Source organism: Mangifera indica, chromosome 2 (assembly GCF_011075055.1).
Source record: "Mangifera indica cultivar Alphonso chromosome 2, CATAS_Mindica_2.1, whole genome shotgun sequence".
In the NCBI taxonomy this organism is placed as follows: domain Eukaryota; kingdom Viridiplantae; phylum Streptophyta; class Magnoliopsida; order Sapindales; family Anacardiaceae; genus Mangifera; species Mangifera indica.
This window is the reverse complement of record NC_058138.1, coordinates 22,582,717-22,600,645: the sequence shown is the minus strand read 5'-3', so window position 1 is coordinate 22,600,645 and position 17,929 is coordinate 22,582,717. Positions and strand designations below refer to the sequence as shown.

The 17,929-nt window shown below is 36.9% G+C and overlaps 2 protein-coding genes, 1 long non-coding RNA gene and 1 other non-coding gene across 5 annotated transcripts; 3 read left to right on the top strand and 1 right to left on the bottom strand.

Moving 5' to 3' along the window:
- Positions 1-809: 809 nt before the first annotated feature.
- Positions 810-6,422, top strand: LOC123201503 (probable disease resistance protein At4g27220). Its single transcript, XM_044617038.1, has 5 exons — positions 810-4,065; positions 4,137-4,427; positions 4,503-4,637; positions 4,840-5,756; positions 5,980-6,422. Coding segments are annotated over exons 1-5 (4,128 nt in total). The 5' UTR covers positions 810-1,281; the 3' UTR covers positions 5,981-6,422.
- A 265-nt stretch (positions 6,423-6,687) lies between these two features.
- Positions 6,688-6,760, top strand: TRNAA-UGC. Its single transcript has one exon. It is a non-coding gene; the product is annotated as a tRNA-Ala (tRNA).
- LOC123201528 lies at positions 6,694-10,405 on the top strand. The gene is made up of 2 exons (XR_006498836.1): positions 6,694-7,018; positions 9,264-10,405. It is a non-coding gene; the product is annotated as an uncharacterized LOC123201528 (long non-coding RNA).
- A 157-nt stretch (positions 10,406-10,562) lies between these two features.
- LOC123201511 (protein RRP6-like 2) lies at positions 10,563-17,741 on the bottom strand. 2 transcript variants are annotated; one of them, XM_044617050.1, is made up of 11 exons: positions 17,010-17,741; positions 16,235-16,390; positions 15,517-15,675; positions 15,354-15,437; positions 14,798-14,877; positions 14,628-14,678; positions 14,335-14,443; positions 14,093-14,175; positions 13,873-13,918; positions 13,618-13,705; positions 12,019-12,190 (listed from the first exon to the last, which is right to left on the bottom strand). In XM_044617050.1, exons 1-11 carry the CDS (start codon positions 17,661-17,663, stop codon positions 12,165-12,167), a joined length of 1,536 nt encoding a protein of 511 aa, XP_044472985.1. In that variant the 5' UTR covers positions 17,664-17,741; the 3' UTR covers positions 12,019-12,164. The 2 variants fall into 2 exon arrangements, with proteins under 2 accessions (XP_044472995.1, XP_044472985.1); XM_044617060.1 differs by lacking the exons at positions 14,628-14,678; positions 14,798-14,877; positions 15,354-15,437; ... (1 more) ...; positions 16,235-16,390; positions 17,010-17,741 and adding exons at positions 10,563-11,404; positions 11,713-11,808 and having other exon boundaries at positions 11,885-12,190; positions 14,335-14,393.
- Positions 17,742-17,929: the final 188 nt, after the last annotated feature.

Here is a 17,929-nt window from a genome sequence, read left to right as displayed (position 1 = left end):
GCGCTTGCTTTGCATGTAAGAAGTGCGGAGTTTGATCCCCTGCTTCTACACCATTTTTATATTTTTCCGACGGCCAAAGGACTTTTCCCATCCAACGTATACTTTTTTTACACATTCTCATCCGTTAATTTTGAACAACCCATTTACCTATCATGGAATGTTAAAAAAAACGAATTCAAAGATAAAATCATTATTTTATCTGTAATATTAAAAATAAATTAAAATTTAATCTTCTTTTTCTTCTCTAACCCCTAAAAACTAACCATTTTCTCTAAGTAAAGTTTTGAAAAATAGCATTTCCCCCCCTAGGATTTAGTTTTCAATCCCCGATGTCAAATCCGGAGCCATCGCCAATGACGAAGCCTTCTCGACGCACTACCATGCTCCGACGACATCTCTTCTCTCCTCTGGAACATCGATGGGCCCAAATCTGGCAAAGACGACGACCTAAAATTTGAAGAGCTTTATTGTCGTCGGCGATGGCTCAGGATTTAGCTTTGGGGATTGAAAACTAAGCCCTAAAAGAGAAAATGTTATTTTTCAAAACTTGACATAGGGGAAAATAGTTAGTTTTTAGGGGTTAGGGGAGGAAAAAAAGATAAAATTTTAAGACGTTAGGGTTCTGTTAAATTTAGCTGTTTATGAGTGAGTATTTGGTATTTTCATAGTTAAAAGAGAGAAACTTGATAGTGCAGCACATCTTGGGTGGGAAATAGTCCTTTGGCCTTTTGCCGGCTCATGGTATAAGTTTCAGTCCATTGGATAAGTTTGATGATTTGGCGACCAGAATATTCTTCCTGGGTAAGGTTGGCAGCAGCTGAGAATGTTGTGTCTTATCGTATAAGTTTCTGCTCTTACTTATCAATTAATTTATTTTCCTCTGGTCAAACATCTCTGCATTTAGTTGTTTTCTTCCTTTATTCGTTTTTAGCGTCCTTGAAGTCGTTGACAGTTCTGCAAATGATATAAACAATAATCTTAGTTGTGGGCATGTTCCTTCCTTTATATTATTTTTTATTCTTGTGCTGATAATTATTGGCAGTTTTGCTTGTTACATCAGTCTTTGACTTTTCCATTCAATCAGGCGGCTTATACTTAGTCTGCCTTGTGCTCAATTTCATTTTTGCAAAGACTCATTCTAAGTTTTCCACTGTCTATATTAGTTGTTTTTTTTCAATCCCTGTTTTATTATTAGTTTAGTTGGTTTGATTGGTTTGCATTTTAAAATCTTGATTGATAGAGAGCAGAAAGGGAAAGAAAGAAAGAAAAAGGGGGTTAAAAATGGTCGATGTAGTTGTTTCTGTTGCTGCAAAAATTGCAGAGTACTTGGTTGATCCTGTTGTTCGTCCGATTTGCTATTTATTGGACTATAAAAGGAACTATCAGAATCTCAAGACTGAAGTTGAAAAGCTCAAGGATGCTAGAGAAAGGATACATCATTCTATTAATGATGCTAGAAGGAGGGGGGAAGAGATTGAAGGTGATGTTGAAAAGTGGCTGATTAGCGCGAACAAGACCTCTGATGAGGCAGAGAGGGTCTTTGAATATGAAGATCAAGAAGATAACTGGTGTTTAATGGGTTTGTGTCCAAATTTTATGGCACAATATCGATTTAGCGAGAAATCAGTGAGGCAGGTGGAGGTTATTGATAAACTCCTGGAAGAAGGGAAATTTGCGAGAGTTTCCTTCAAAGCCATTCTGCAGGAGATTTGGCCACCTATCACTGGTTACGAGGTCTTTGAATCAAGATTGTCCACTCTGAAGGATATATTGAATGCATTAATTAATCCTGATGTGAGCATCACTGGGATTTATGGGATGGGTGGCGTTGGCAAGACAATGCTAGTGAAGCATGTTGCCCGACAAGCTAAGAAAACCAAGCTTTTTGATGAGGTAGTTTATGTTGTTTTAACCCAGGCTTTTGATGTAAAGAGGACTCAAGGTGAAATTGCAGATGAGTTAGGTCTGGAATTCTCTGAGGAGAGTGAAAATGGAAGAGCCAAGAAGCTTTGTGCACGATTGAAGAGCGAGAAGAAGGTCCTTGTCATCTTAGATAATATTTGGCGGCGAATTGATTTGGATGCTGTAGGAATTCCTTTTGGAGAGGCTCATAAGGGGTGCAAAATATTGCTCTCATCCAGAAGTCTTGATATATTGTCAAATGAGATGGATTCTCAAATTAATTTCTTGGTTAGAGTTCTAAATGAAGAAGAAGCTTGGTGTCTGTTTAAGAAGATGGCAGGCGATTCTATAGAAAACAGTGATTTACGATCTGTAGCGATGGATGTGGTCAAGGTATGTGCTGGCTTGCCCATTGCCATTGTGACAATAGCAAGGGCATTAAGAAACAAGAGTTTATCTGAATGGAAGGATGCCTTGCTAAAACTGAAGACCCCTTCTCCAGAAAACTTTGAAGGAATGAATGCGGTGGCTTATTCAACTATAGAGTTGAGCTACAATCGTTTAGAAGGTGAAGAACTCAAGTCAACTTTTTTGCTTTGTAGTCTAATGGGATTTAACTACAGTGCTTTAATTACGGACTTGGTGAAATATGGAATGGGTTTGGGCTTATACAGAGGAATCAACACAATGCAAGAAGCTTGGGACAGAGTATATGCGTTGGTATATAAACTCAAAGCCGCTTGTCTGTTGCTTGACAGTTCTACCAGTGAAAAATTTGCAATGCACGATGTTGTTCGTGATGTTGCCAATTCAATTGCATTTAGGGACCAACATATGTTTGCAGTGAGAAATATGGTCCTTCCACAGGATTGGTTTGTCAAGAATGTACCGAATAATTGCACTGCATTGTCCTTACGTAGTAACTACATTAGTGAGCTTCCTGAGGAGTTGGAATGTCCAGATCTTCAATTATTCTATATCTACAGCAAGGATCATTCATTGAGAATTCCTGACAATTTTTTCAGAGGTATGACTGAACTTAGAGTTTTAGATTTGACTAAACTGCATATATTATTGCTGCCTTCTTCACTTCAACTCCTAGTAAATCTCCACACATTATGTCTGGATCGTTGCATTTTGAGGGACTTAACTATTATAGGAAACCTGAAGAAACTAGAAATTCTTAGCTTTCTCAGGTCAAACTTTGAGCAATTGCCAAGAGAAATAAGTGAATTGACTGAGTTAAGGTTGTTAGATTTGAGTGGTTGCTCCAAACTAAAAGTAATTCCACCTAATGTCATATCAAGCTTAACCCAATTAGAAGTCTTGTATATGGGTAATAGCTTTGATCATTGGGAGGTTGATGGATGCAACAATGAAAGATGTAACGCTAGCCTTGATGAGTTAAAGCATTTGCCCAACTTGACCACTTTAGATATACATATCCGTGATGCCAAGATTCTACCCAAAGGCTTGTTTTCCGAAAAGTTGAAGAGGTACAGAATTTTCATAGGGGATGAGTGGGACTGGTCTGGTAATTACGAGACCTCAAGAACTTTGAAGCTAAAGCTCAATACCAGCATTTTCCAGGAGGACAACATTATCTCTCAGTTGCAAGGAGTGGAAGATCTATATTTAGATGAACTGCAGGGTGTTGAAAATGTTCTTTATGAGTTAGATGGACAAGGTTTTCCACAACTGAAGCAACTTCATGCCCAAAATAATCCATATTTTCTATGTATTGTTGATTCAGGGGAATGGGTGCCTCATGATGCCTTCCCTCTCTTAGAGTCAATATTTCTTCATAATTTGATTAATTTGGAGAAGATTTGCCGTGGTCAGCTAACTGCAGAGTCTTTCTGCAAACTGAGAATCATAAAAGTGGAATATTGCTCTAAATTGAAGAATATCTTCTTATTCTCTAATGCTAGAGACCTTCCACAGCTTGAAACAATTGAAGTGAATGAATGCAGTAATATGGAAGAGATATTTGCTATCCAGAACAAAGATGAGATTGACACCCATGAAGTGATTGAGTTTAGTCAATTGCGCTCCTTGACACTAAAATCTTTACCATGGCTCACCAACTTCTGCTCTGAAGCGAAAAGTTCAAATGTACCCAGTTCAGAAGATGATATTCCCTTGGCACTTTTCAGCGAAAAGGCAGGCATCTTCTCATTTGTTACCTAATTAATTTATGCTAAAAGAAAAATAATCAAAGACTTTTTTTGCAGGTTGCATTCCCTAACTTGGAGGTCTTGGAACTAGTTGCCATAAATTTTCCAAAGTTGTGGCACAACCAACTTCCAGCAGGATTTTCTTGCATTCAAAATCTGACACGTTTGATTATTTGGGGCTGTGGTAATGTAAAATATCTGTTTTCATCTTCTACAATTGGAAGCATTGAGCAGGTTCAATATCTTGAGATAAGCAACTGTTCGGTTTTGGAAGAGATAATATTCATAGATGAATTAAGAGGAGAAGAAAAGAAGGACGTGATTTTCCCTCGATTAAACTACATAAAGGTAAAAGACCTTCAAAACCTCACACAATTCGACTCAGGAAATTATATTGATTTTCCTTCCTTGGAACAACTGCAGATAGAGCAATGCCCTGAGTTGAGGGCATTCATCTCAGAAAATATCAGCATAGACTTGACAACTTTCAATGAGGAGGAGGATGTGAGGTTAGTGAAGATTCATCAGGATGACATAGAACCTTTTTTCAATGGAAAGGTAGATTATTTTAAACTTTTCTTTATCTATCTAGTCTTTGTCGGTTGTGCTAGCTTTAAGGTCTTGTACAATTTAAATCATCCTTCGCTTCTTTACTGCACTTATTTCTGGTTAATTTTTTTCTGCTTATGTATTTCCCTCCTGCTTTCAGTAAGGACTAGAAATAATTTCTAACACAATGGTGTGGATATGTGAACCACAGGTTATATTCCCAAGCTTAGAGGAAATTGTGATTTCCCACATGGATAAGTTAGAAGTGATATGGAACAATCAAGTTGGGGAGTTTTCATTTTGCAAACTAAAATTAGTGAAAGTTGAATGCTGCAATAAGCTACAGACTGTGTTTACATCTAATTTGTTGGAGAGATTTACAAGCCTAAAGTCACTAACTGTTTCTGATTGTGGTTTACTTGAGGAGATTTTTCAAATCCAAGGGCTAAATTTTGAAGGCAAAAATTGTGTTGCAGAAGAGCTTGCTTTGAGTTCTAGTTCATACAGAGACATCCCATCAAATGGAGAGGACCAGAATCATGCTGGAAGTCTTGCACGAATAAAAACTTTGAAGTTGAGCTCACTTTCTGATCTGAAGTACCTCTGGAAACAAGATTCCATTCTGGACTTGATTTTTCAAGATCTTGAAATATTATATATATCCTATTGTGAAAATTTGTTCAACTTGACACCATCTTCTGCAACACTCCAAAATCTGACAAAACTAAATATTTCGAGTTGTGGGGGATTGACAAATTTAGTATCACCAACTACCGCCAAAAGCTTGGTGCGACTAGAGCAATTGAATGTATATGGGTGCAAAAAAATGACAGAAGTAATACTAGACGAGGAAGAGGGAACAGAAGATGAGATTATTTTCAGGAAATTGAAGAGGCTATCACTTGTTAATTTAACAAGCCTCACAAGCTTTTGTTCTGGGAATCACTCTCTCAAATTCCCTTCTTTGGAAGAATTCATTTTCAGGGGATGCCCGAAGTTGAGTACCTTCTCTAGAGGAGTTTTAAGCACACCAAGGTTACGAAAAGTACAGCTAACATTGGGAGTGGATAAAGATTGCTTGGAGGGTGACCTTAATACAACCATTCAACAACTAACTGGAAGAAGTTGGTATGTACTACTTCACTATGATTTTTCCTGTACACACTTGTGGATTTTTTTTTATTTTCCTCCTCACACTTGTCTGGTAAACTTTAGCACAACTGCACAAGCAAGCAATACAATTCTCCAATCCCGACTTGATCATCATTTTACCTTATTTAAAAGCATTATAAAGTAATATATCTTTACAGTTCCTGCTTCACCTTCACTGTGCTTTTCAATTTGATTGCAGAATATTGAGGGTTCTGAAGAAGAGTAAGCTCATCCATCACTACACCATCAGAAATAAGGCAGTTTTCCTTTGTATTTTGTGAGACATTGCTGCTTGTGTTTCATCCTATCAATGTAGGCTTGTCAGAAGGTCTTCCGTCTCTGTCCATATTACCCTGCTTCAGCTTTCATTCATAGCAACATTGTAGACTTTGAAGGTGTTACAACAATTGTGTTGTCTTTGTTTGATCATTCAAGGTTGAATGGTGAAGAGGTTCATTTTTTTTTTTTTTTGTTGTCTTGTTGCAGTACTCTAGATTAATGTTCTCCAAGTGTAATTGTCCCAATGTGCCATTCTCTGTATTCAAGTTTGAATTCTTTTTGAGTAACTTGAATTGCGAAATGTTTTCTTGTGTGATCTGAACATATACATTGAATCATTCATGCGAAGAAGTCTCCTAAACATATACACCTGAATAAATTTTGCTGCAACATGTACTTGGTCTTTTAACCAAATTATGCTCCTGCGATGCAGCTCAGCTGGTAGAGCAAATATTTCAATATGCAATTTTCTGCAGAAACGAATTCAGATGTTATTAGATAAATTATTAATATAATCATATTATGATCCATATAATTACTGTATTGCGCTAACTCAAATTAGATGTGGCATACGGTAACTCAAATTGAAATAACAATTAGTAGTAAAATAAAAGGCAGAATCTCAAATGGGGATGTAGCTCAAATGGTAGAGCGCTCGCTTTGCATGCGAGAGGTACAGGGTTCGATCCCCTGCATCTCCATTTCAAAATTTTTCCATTTTTTGGAGCCATATCGTGAGACCTCATCGACGCGAGCGAATGCTGCGAGTGGCGAATTCGATGCTGTTGGTGGATTTGGATTCGACACTGATTGCTGAGTTCTCGCCGCTCTTCAAAATGAGATCTTTGAGTGAAGCAGAAGACTCGTCGGCGGCTCCACTCACAATAGCCGAAAACGACACCTTCTGCTGCCCTAATTCCCCCATTATTGGAGCCGGAAAATTAGAGCTTTTATGAACGGTGAGTAAACAAGACCTGATAGCAGAAGAAATTAGAAATTACAGAAACGTTGGAAGAGGAGAGTTTCCACGTTTCCCTCTTTCCAACGTTTCCAAAACGTTTTCACGTTTGCTCTTCTAACGCTTCCGATACGTTTTGGAAACGGAAACGTCCCGACACCTGTACCGAAGTGTCAAACATTCACTCATTTTCATTTTGTTTTTCCCTTGTATGAAACAATCGCTGAATACAGAAGTTGATGTGTACTGGATAGCACTGTGCTGTGGAGATGGATGGAAATTTTGGAAGAGGAGAGTACCACGTTTCCCTCTTCCAACCTTCCCGAGACGTTTTCACGTTTCCCTTTCCAACTTTTCCGAAACATTTTGGGAACGGAAACTTCCCGATACCTGTACCAAACATGTCAAACATTCACACATTTTCATTTTATTTCTCTTTAAATTTCCTTTTAATTTCCCATGTATCAGACAGTCACCGAATACAGAAGTTGATGTTTACTGGGTAGCATTGTGCTGTGCTCTTGAATGGAAACGTTGGAAGAGAAGTTTCCAACGTTTCCAAAACGTTGTGGAAACGGAATCGTCCCGACACCTGAACTAAACATGTCAAACATTTGCTCATTTTCATTTTTTCTTCTTTTTAAATTTCCTGTTATTTTCCCTTGTATCAAACAATCGCTGAATACATAAGTTGATGTGTAGATGCATGGAAACCTCGGAAGAGGAGAGTTTCCACGTTTCCCTCTTCCAACGTTTCCGAAACGTTTGTAAACGGAAACGTTCGGATACCTGTACCAAGCGTGTAAATTTCCTGTTATTTTCCCTTGTATCAAATTATTGAGTAGCATTGTGCTGTGCAGACGCATGTAAGCTTTGGAAGAGAAGAGTTTCCACGTTTCCCTCTTCCAACGTTTCCGAAACGTTTTGGAAAAGGAAACTTAGGAAACGTGTCAGACATTCGCTCATTTTCTTTTTTTGCCTTTACATGTCCTGTTCCCTTGTATCAGACAATCACTGAATGCGGAAGTTGATGTTTATTGGGTAGCATTATGCTGTGCAGATGCATGAAAACGTTGGAAGAGGAGAGTTTGCACGTTTCCCTCTTCCAACGTTTCCTAATCGTTTCCATGTTTCCCTCTTTCAACGTTTTCGAAGGGTTTTCACGTTTCCCTCTTCCAACGTTTCTGGAAAGTTTTGGAAGCGGAAACATCCTGACACCTCTACCAAACTTTGTCAAACATTCACTCATTCTCATTTTTTTTTTTTTCTCTTTTAATTTTCTGTTATTTTCCCTTGTATCAAACAATCACTGAATACAGAAGTTGATGTTTACTGGTTAGAATTGCGCTGTGCATATGCATGGAAACGTTGGAGGAGGAGAGTTTCCACGTTTCCATCTTCCAACGTTTCCGAAACGTTTTTACGTTTCCCTCTTCCAGCGTTTCCAAGACGTTTTGGAAACGGAAACGTCCCAACACCTGTAAGAAACGTGTTAAACATTCAGTCAATTTCATTTTTCTCTTTATATTTCTTGCTATTTTCCCTTGTATCAAACTTTAACTGGATACAAAGTTGATGTTTTGACTGGGTAGCATTTTGCTGTGCAACTTGAAGGATATTTCTGCTAGTTTTGGAGCTGTATATTACGATTACCTTTAGATATCTCAATGAGATATATCTGAAAGCTCAGGTGTTCCAGAGAACCCAGAGTCTACATGAAATTGCTTTAATTTTACTTGCATCTACTTTTAAAACGGTTCCTTTGAGATGGGTATGATACCACCACCTATCAGGCCCGACGAGCGGTCCACTGAGCTGCATCCCTACTCACCTGGTAGGGGTAGGAGTTCTCATTCACAGAATATTCCCTTGGGAAGTGACGACAAGTCAGATAGCCTGTTTTGCCATCCCTAACGCCCGCTATAAAGCAAATCCCATCCCTATCGTCAGGGCAGAAAAGCGTAATCCAGCATCCAATCCAAGGAATAGCATAACGCTACTTTAACTTTAAGAACATTATTAGCCTTTCACCTTGTAACTTGACCTGTAAGCTTTCCTCTTCTGGAGTAAACAATTTGTGCCCTGAGTGAGTGAATGGTTGATATTCTTTTCAAACAAGCATTTCATTGGTTTTCTTTGTTTCTTCCGAAGAATTCTTTGATATCGTTTTGCTGCCTGGTAATTGTCCTGTTGTTATCTTTCTTTGATTTTCATTTTGATTTTACTGTTATTTTCAAAACATACAGAAGTAGTGAAGAAAAAATGGTTGAAAACGTGGAAATTGTTCAAGCTGTTGCTGCATAAATTGCCAGGTGCTTGATTGCTCCAATACGACGCCAATGTGATTATTTCTGCATTTACAAGAGCAATTTTGAGAGTCTCTCAAGGGAGAAGTTGAGAAGCTGGAGGACGCGAAGGAGTCTCTGCAGCATATTATTGATGATGCTAGAAGGAAAGGAGAAGAGGTTGAACAAGAAGTTGAGAGTTGGCTGATGCAGAAGATTATTGAAGACGAGAATGCAGAGATCAAATGCTTCAGCCTTCAAGGGATGCCTTATCTTGAAGATCTATTAGCTTGGAAAGAAAGCAGCGAGGGAGGAGAAGTCTGTTTCTCAAGCTCAGGGGAGAGGGGAAATTCAATAAAGTTTCCCACAGGACCATTCCAGAGGTTAAGATTATGAGGTGTTTGAATCAAGAATGTGCACTTTGCAGGAGATAAGAGAGGCATCAAGTAATCCTAAAGTCAACATGAAGGAAGTTGCTAGACAAGCCGAGAAAGAAACCTGTTTGACCATGTGGTATTTGCGGATGTATCCCAGACCCCGAAAATAAATAAGATTCAAGGGCAAATTGCTGATTCTTTAGGTCTGCAATTCTCTGAGGCGTCTGAGCCTGGAAGAGCATGGAGACTATGTGAAGGACTGAGGAAAGAGAAGAAGAACCTGATTATTTTGGATGATATTAGGGGAAGACTTGATTTGGAGACTGTTGGAATTCCTTTCAGAGATGATTATAAAGGATGTAAAACATTACTGATATCTGGTTTTCTCAATTTTCATGAAATATGGTATTGGTTTGGGTCTATTCCATGGCATCAGTACAATGGAAGCACAAGATAGAATGCATACATTAGTCTGTAAACTCAAAGCATCTTGTTTGCTACTTGACGGCCATGGAAGTGAAGATTTTTCTATGCATGCTGTTGTTAGTGATGTTGCCATATCAGTAGCAGCCTCTAGAGACCACAATGTGTCAAGTCAATGGCTTGATGAGCCTATGATGTTATGGCTTAATTCAAATAAACATCGGTAAGATTATGTGTATCCAATAAGTATTATATCTAGACACATAACAGAGATTAATTAACTTCAAGCCCCATTTTATCAGCATGCGATCTTGCAAGACATGCCTCTTTGTTTCATACTAATCAAAATATGATTCATGGAATGCTATATCACACTACCGAAACAAGATTGATTTCCACAGTTCTTACTTTTCATTTATAACTTCTTTCACATTCTTTCACTTAGGAATGGTGTTTTAGATATCCAAAATTCATTGCATTTCATTTATAACTTCTTTCACATTCTTTCACTTGGGAATGGTGTTTAAGATATCCAAAATTCATTGCATTTCTGCTTTACACAGCAGCAAAATTCATGCCTAAGACTCAGCGAAATGTAGCACTTCGATTCCCAGTTGCTGGAAAAGCATAACGGCGTTTACCTTGTGGAAGTTCCTTTTTTCCATCATCTTTTTGGCCCTGACTACCACCTGAAGTTTTCTTCTTATCCCCAGAGTCACGTAGGTTCTTTTGGTTTCCATCACTCCTCACTGATTCTTCATTGGGAGCTTCTCCAAATCTGATCTGTTTCCTTGCGGCTTCAAAATCAAATGGCTTTATCTGCAAAAAGCCACTGGGTTTTTCAGATTTCTCAAGTTTTCCAGGTTTTTTATTTTTGTTCACTGATTGCAGGCATTCCTGGAAGCTTGTAGATAAATCAGAGAGCGACATAGGCTCATCTTGGTTCTCCATTTCCGAAGCAGGCTCAGAAGAATCATCCTCCCTTGGCACATTGGTTTTTTCCAAGTTATCATGTCTTGATTCCTCTTCATTTACATCATCTTCCAACATAATAACATCTTCGGCATTAGACCTGGCAGGTTCCTCAGATTGAAATTCTAAGACTCTACAGGACTCTTCAGTCACAGGTTTTGGCTGTTCACTGCTGGTAAAAGATGAGATGGATTGAGGGTTCTCTGAAGAGGTAACAGGCTCCACCTTAAGCTCTTCAACTGCTTTTTGCTGTTCCTCCCTGGCAGAAAATGAGTGGAATGGTAGATTCACTGAAGATCTAATCTGCTCCAATTTGATCAGATCGTTGTCCTGATTAAAATGAACAGCTAATTATTAAAATACAATTGAATGAAATTGCATTTTATTTATGGAATGCACCTATTAAAAATGAAGATGACAGCCATACTAGCAAGTATACAAGTTCACATTCACTTCAGCAACAATCAAACCCTTGGAAAACTTTCCCTTATCTTATGAATTTCAGATAATGATGACTCACACAACACAGGCCAACAAACAGACAAGTTTCATAATCTTTTCTTTTCATTTTTTAACAAAAGAGAAAAACATTTCTAACTAACAATTAACATAAAAAAAACATTAACATTTAAACTCACCTGTTTTTCAGTATCAAACTTTCTCTTTGGGGGACCCAGCAGAGCTCCAAAACCCCGGGTAGGTTTCTTAAGAACCTGAACAGTTGCTTCAGCAACCTATAATGAAATAAGCATGTCAAACAGCCATCAATTTAAGAATTATAATCAATACAAGGCATTGACATTTTACAACCTTAATTGAAGGGGAAATGCCAGTATTTGTCTCTGTACTTTGACCTAAGGTAGTAATGCTTTCTCTGGAAAGCTCTGAGATACGATTTCCGGACTCCTTTTCATCACTATTTGCTCCAGGATGCACAAAAGATCCTAGTCCTTTTCCGCCAGGTTCTGTACCATTACTACCAATTTTCAATGTAGGTGGTTGAGGACTGGCATTGAATGCATTGCCACTACCAACACTTTCCATTGTAGCATTTGGAGAACTGTCAGCAACTAAAACTTCAGATTCATCATTAAGTGATGAATTTGCTTCTGAGGTCTACACAATTAGAGATTTATCTTTCTGTAAATAAATGGAAACAGTAACAAAGAATTTAAAAGCAAACAGAGTTGGAACTAAGAAAGTATGATGTTCATTGCTCACAATAATTACATCAAACATAGATCACCAAATAAACAAACAGGACTACTTAATCAGTGAGCGGTTACTCAACGAGTCCATTTAATATGTCATACCCTTTTAAACTGTCCTAATGCATATAACATCCATGCAAGACTCTTTCACAAAATTGTTGGAGAATAAAACTTATAGTTTCTGCTTGCTCAGCTCGCAAACTCTCTTTTTGGCTGCTGTGAAGGACCACATAGCTTCAAATTGTGCAATATATGAGAGCCAAAATAGCTTCAAAATGTGCAATATATGAAAGGCCAAAGATGTATATCACATCTTCCAACATAAATTTGGTTAACTCTTTATAAATCCGTCATTTTTTTAGGTTCCACAAAAGTTAAGATCTATCTAAAGGACCACAAAAGATCTAAACGGAAAAGGTTGAACAACTCAACAAAAGCTACTAACAACTCAAAATTCAATGCCAAGAGCACAAAATTTAACCAAAACCCCTCCCCAAAGAAAAAGGAGGAAACTTGAAAAGCTTTAAAGACAGATGCCCACAAAGAAGCAAGCAAACAAACTATTTTTAAACCCTTCTTCACCAAAATAATTTTGAAAATCATTTTAACATTCAAAAGCATAAGTACGCTCCCCTCCATGAGGTCTAAGCAGATCCCACATGATAAATTACACATTACAGGAGGCTGTGCACTCAACATTTCAATTTTTTTCTTGTTCACTAGCTTTCAACATTATGAAACAGTTTACTCCAACTTAGTTTTCTTCTAATGAAAATAATCAAGATAAGAAATTTATAGGATGGGTAAGTTAATTTCTTTTTTTCTTTTGGTAGACAAATGACCAACTACAAGATTTTCATTAATTACTAACAAAAAATAACAATTCATATGTACAGTTTGAATATTTGGAGAATCTTGAACAAGGATGCCTAGTCTATGCTATCCAATTAAACAATCAATCCATTCAAGGCTAACAAGGGTATTTCACTGAAACAGCTAAATATCAAGTCGCTACAATATTACTTTCATATGTAACTAGTTTATGCAAGTCTTACTATTTCCATCCGTTCCTCTTTTAACTGTTGAGCAACGGCTTCAAAAGCAGAAGCATTCTGCATAGAATCCCTAATAATGCTAACAACCGAACCAAGATTACGCTCAATATATGGATGCTTCGATTTCAATAACCGACGTAACTTGCTATGAGTAACAGGCATCTGTTTGGCTTTTATAACCAGAGAAAATAATATGAATCAGGATAAAACTCACCTAATGTGTGTTACGAAGAATTAAAATGTTATTAAGTTAAAAGGAAATTGGAGTAATTTTTACCAATTTCAAGGAGAGTTTTATTAGGCATAATATAACCAGTACTTTCATCCTCTGCACGGGCAACAACATCTCGCCATTGACAAAGGCCCTGCAAACCATTTAAGTTGGGACCTATAAGAAAATGAAGTAGAGATGTATACACACATATGTTATAACCATACAAGTAGGTGCATTCAAGGCTTGTCAAAGATGTCCTATAACTTATAAACTAATGTATATAAGATGGATAATGCAAATAAAAAACAAACAACTTACTGCAACAATAGCAAGCTGCTGAGCATTCAATTCAGCCCCCTGCAATCTATTTCAGCATAAGAAAATAAGTAGCCACTAATCAGTTTCTGTTCAAGAAAACAATAAAAGCAAGAGACTTGAATAAAATTTTACAAAGAAAGGATAACAAGGAATAATTTTTTATACAAGATGTTAAATTCAAGCCAGTAGTTATCTTAAGCTGAGACAATAAGGAACCAACCCATATATATAGAGATATGAATTCTCTGTCAGAAGCTCTTTTTCATACAGCTGCATGCATATATCATAACTGCGCTTGTAGACCTGTTTGCAAGAAAAAGTTTTGCTCAACATAATCAAATTATGGTCAATAATGGAAAATTAAAAGAAAGAACAATTATAATCCACAAAAACAGGGGTCAGAATGAAGCTCACAACAAGCATCAGAGCTTATAAAAGACACAAAGTTTGCATGAATTATACCTCTATCAAAGACACATCAGAGCTTTCAGACTCCTTAGACAAGGAGAAAAATTTGATTTTCATCATATCATATATATACAACAAATAGTGTGTATCTTCTCTGGCATATCTGTCATCACAAGTAAAATCAAATTGTTCAGATATGCCAACACCCAAATATAAAATACTTTTCAGCATTATCAAATGAAAATACATTCATTACCAACAGGAATATCTGCACTTTATTTTCAAGCAATCAATGTCAGAAAAGCAGGAGTCAGAAACAAAAAAGAGAAATAGAAACACAATCATACCTGAGCATCTCATCGGGAAGGGGGCGTAATCTCCAATCTGCATTCTGATATCTGCAATGAGTTTATTGATAAACCTTAGCAGAAATGAATGATTGAAAGCAAAACAGAAACATATAATATAGAAACAAGAAAAGAAATCAAACTATGGACAGGATCAGAAGTAAACCCACTCTTTGTTGGCAGAAACTCCACAAAAGTGCTGTAGAAGATACTCCAAACTATTTCTCTCCAATTTCAAGACCCTTGAAGCCTGACATAATGACAAAGAGAAATCTCACCGTCACTCAATTGCAAATCACAATAACAGCATCGTAATATTTACAATAAACTAAGAACAATTAGGCAAGGAAAAATAGAAAAGACCAGAAGCATAACATTTAACATCATCAAAAGGAAAAACAGGACCACCAATTGCAAATACATCAATATGCTTAATTGAAATGAAAAACTACTTTAGCAAAGTCAAGCTAAAGATGCTACATATTCTTTTTTTATGAAAAATACTGCTTTCTTAAGCCAAACCTTGACCAAATAACATTCAAACGAGTTGAAAATATAAAGATAAAATATGAAACAGAACATCAGCCTAACCAATTTAGTAGCAAGTAAGTTTGGGCATCATTAATTGCAAATAAGACTGGATTTGATATCTTAAATCCAAATTCACCAATAAAATCTATCAAAATAAAATCCCAATTTTAAAAGTAGGGAATTCAAAGTGCAAACCTGCCCAGTGTCAAACATATTACAAATATATATGCCAAAGTCTCGTTGAAGCCAAACAATATCCCGATCTGCTCCATGCATGACCTACTTACATTAAATATTATCATAAAATAAACTAGACATGTTATGAAGCCAAAAGAGTAGTGTGGTTGAAGAAAAAAACCTTTTTCTTGGTAGGGTCTTTGAAAACTTCACGAAGATATGGACCAACATGAATGCGAAGTTTCAATGTATCTACCACAAAATCTTCAGTTCTGGTAGAAATTTGCATGAGGCAAGTCAATCCTTGGAAAGATCGATATTGATTATGTTCCAAATCGACCTAGAGAAAGGTTAAACAAATATTACAATGTTTTCATATGTAATTGAGGGTCTCTAGTTTTCATGAAGTAAAAACTAATACCAGGTTTATTTCATTTATATTAGCTTAAGGATATCCTTTTGCCATTAAGAAGAAATCAATACAAGTTTTTTTATTCATATTTGCTCAAGGATCTCCTTTAGCCATGAAGTAAAACCTAATGCCAGGTTTATTTCACACTAGAGAAGAAAAATGAAGATGTTGTCAAGAGTGCAGGCCCATGTCAAGATACTAGATAAATTCCTCAAGTGTACAAAACTTGAACCAAGAAAAAGTAGACAGTTTATTCTATTAACCTGACAGGTAGATATCAAAGGGCTATTTTTCTTTTTTGGGTGGTGTGCACCATACAACTTAGAGGATTGGCATCCTAACAACACTTCATTCCCAAATAGATTAGTTTTGTGAAAATCTATACATATAAAAATTAAAGATGCTGCAAAGATGAAACTAATATGGAATAATTTTGTTAAGTAGCCCACATCAATGTCTCAATAGAAAAACAATAGTCAAACTTTACCGCAAACTCATTTACACTCCGCAATTTAGCAGCTAACTCCTTTAAATCTTTAACTTCTTGCACAAGCTTGAATGGTATTTCCTCCAGTGATGGGGGCTTTACAGGTTCAACATCCCCTGTATCTTTATCCACAAAATCCAAAACAGAAAGACTCTCCTATATACCCATGAAGAAACAAAAATACGCATAAGTACTTTACATGATGAAGCAAAAAAACATATAAACAGATAGCATGACTAAACTTTGTTATAGTTGAATGACAACAACAATCAAATATCATGAAAATCCAGATAAGTAATAAGCATCAATATCTATAAACCATCTTTCCGCAAAATAAAAAATGGGAGAAAATTTTAAAACTATTAATCACACAATGGTAGCATTAAGGAGTAACTTATAGGACATGAACCAGTAGAGCAAAGAGAATTAAATAAAGACATATCAAGTCATCTTTAAAAGACCTTGGCTGTATCCCAAAAATGTCATCATATGACTGCACATCACATGCAACTAAATAATAGCTAGCATTATCCAGGATACTATCCTCGCAATGAAGGCAAAAACCACATTTTTCTATAGCAACAAAAATTATTTGAACAAATGATTCAGAGTAAATAAAGCTAATCGGTATTAGAATTCAAAGACTAAAGAGAACATGTTTTTTTCTAGACCTCAAAAGCTTCTTCTGTCCAGACACTAATCACTCTCCTAATCAAACTAAATACAAAACGAACGAACTCGCGAAAAAGAAATGAAGTAATAATAAAAAACTAACCAGAGGATGAACAAACCGCTGATTGTCCTCACTCGTCTCCAACCAAACATGTTGAAATGGCTGGTTCAGATTATTCACCAAGATATTATACTCCTCTTGAGGTCTCTTTATAGTGGGTATATGAAACGGCACTTTTGCTCTCTCTCTCTTTTCCTTTACTTTCACATTTACCAAGTCACCCTGCACCTTCCCCCGGCTCACCGAGTCACCAGCACTCACCACAGGCCCGCCTTTCTTCTTATTCTTTCCATAAACCAACTGAAACCCATCTTCATTTCCCCCCTCTCCTTTCTTATCACCCCTATTTTTCTCATATTCATCAAAAGACGCATCGATACGCTCGAAAAGGTCATCGTTTACATTAACAAGCCAATCGTAGGCATCATCGATGTCCTCTTGATTGGGAAAATCGATGGGTCGGCTCCAAATTTCTGAAGAACCAATAGACTGGAGCAAAGATTGTGATTTAGCAGCAATTTCTTGTACAGGTCGTTTGAATTCCTCGAAGTTATAAAAGAAATGAAAGTCTTTGTTAGACGGGAGGCTTCGTGAAGAAGAAGAAAGATTTGAAAGGGAAGAGGAAAGCGGGGCCGTTAGGTTATTGAGTGACTGAGCCGCCGTCGGAGCTCGCGGAGACTCGTCCTGCTCACTCATGGTGATTAGGGCTTTTGGAAAGTAAAGGGTTTTTATTATTTTTATTAATTTTTTAGAGTTTTCTTCTTTGTACTTTCTTCTTCTTTACTGTTAAAGGGCTCGCGGGTTAAAGGTTTTTGGTCACGTGACTGATGTGAAGCAGGCACATGACATTTGTTATGCTTTGAAATATGGCTCTTTTCTGCCCTGTTTTGTATGATTTTAGAATAGAATCTTGGTGACTGCAGTAATTTAATGATGTTTAAATGCGAATTAATTTTGCAATT

Bases quoted from the DNA above. Each gene is read 5' to 3' on its own strand.
- LOC123201511 (XM_044617050.1), bottom strand. From the start codon at position 17,663: ATGAGTGAGCAGGACGAGTCTCCGCGAGCTCCGACGGCGGCTCAGTCA. The intron at 15,676-16,234 runs GTAAAGTTTGAC...ACCTTTCTCTAG, and splicing joins GGAGTGTAAATGAGTTTGCG to GTCGATTTGGAACATAATCA. The intron at 13,706-13,872 runs GTAAGTTGTTTG...AATGGTTTGCAG, and splicing joins AGCAGCTTGCTATTGTTGCA to GGCCTTTGTCAATGGCGAGA.
- LOC123201503 (XM_044617038.1), top strand. From the start codon at position 1,282: ATGGTCGATGTAGTTGTTTCTGTTGCTGCAAAAATTGCAGAGTACTTG. The intron at 4,428-4,502 runs GTAAAAGACCTT...GAACAACTGCAG, and splicing joins CTCGATTAAACTACATAAAG to ATAGAGCAATGCCCTGAGTT. The intron at 4,638-4,839 runs GTAGATTATTTT...TGTGAACCACAG, and splicing joins AACCTTTTTTCAATGGAAAG to GTTATATTCCCAAGCTTAGA.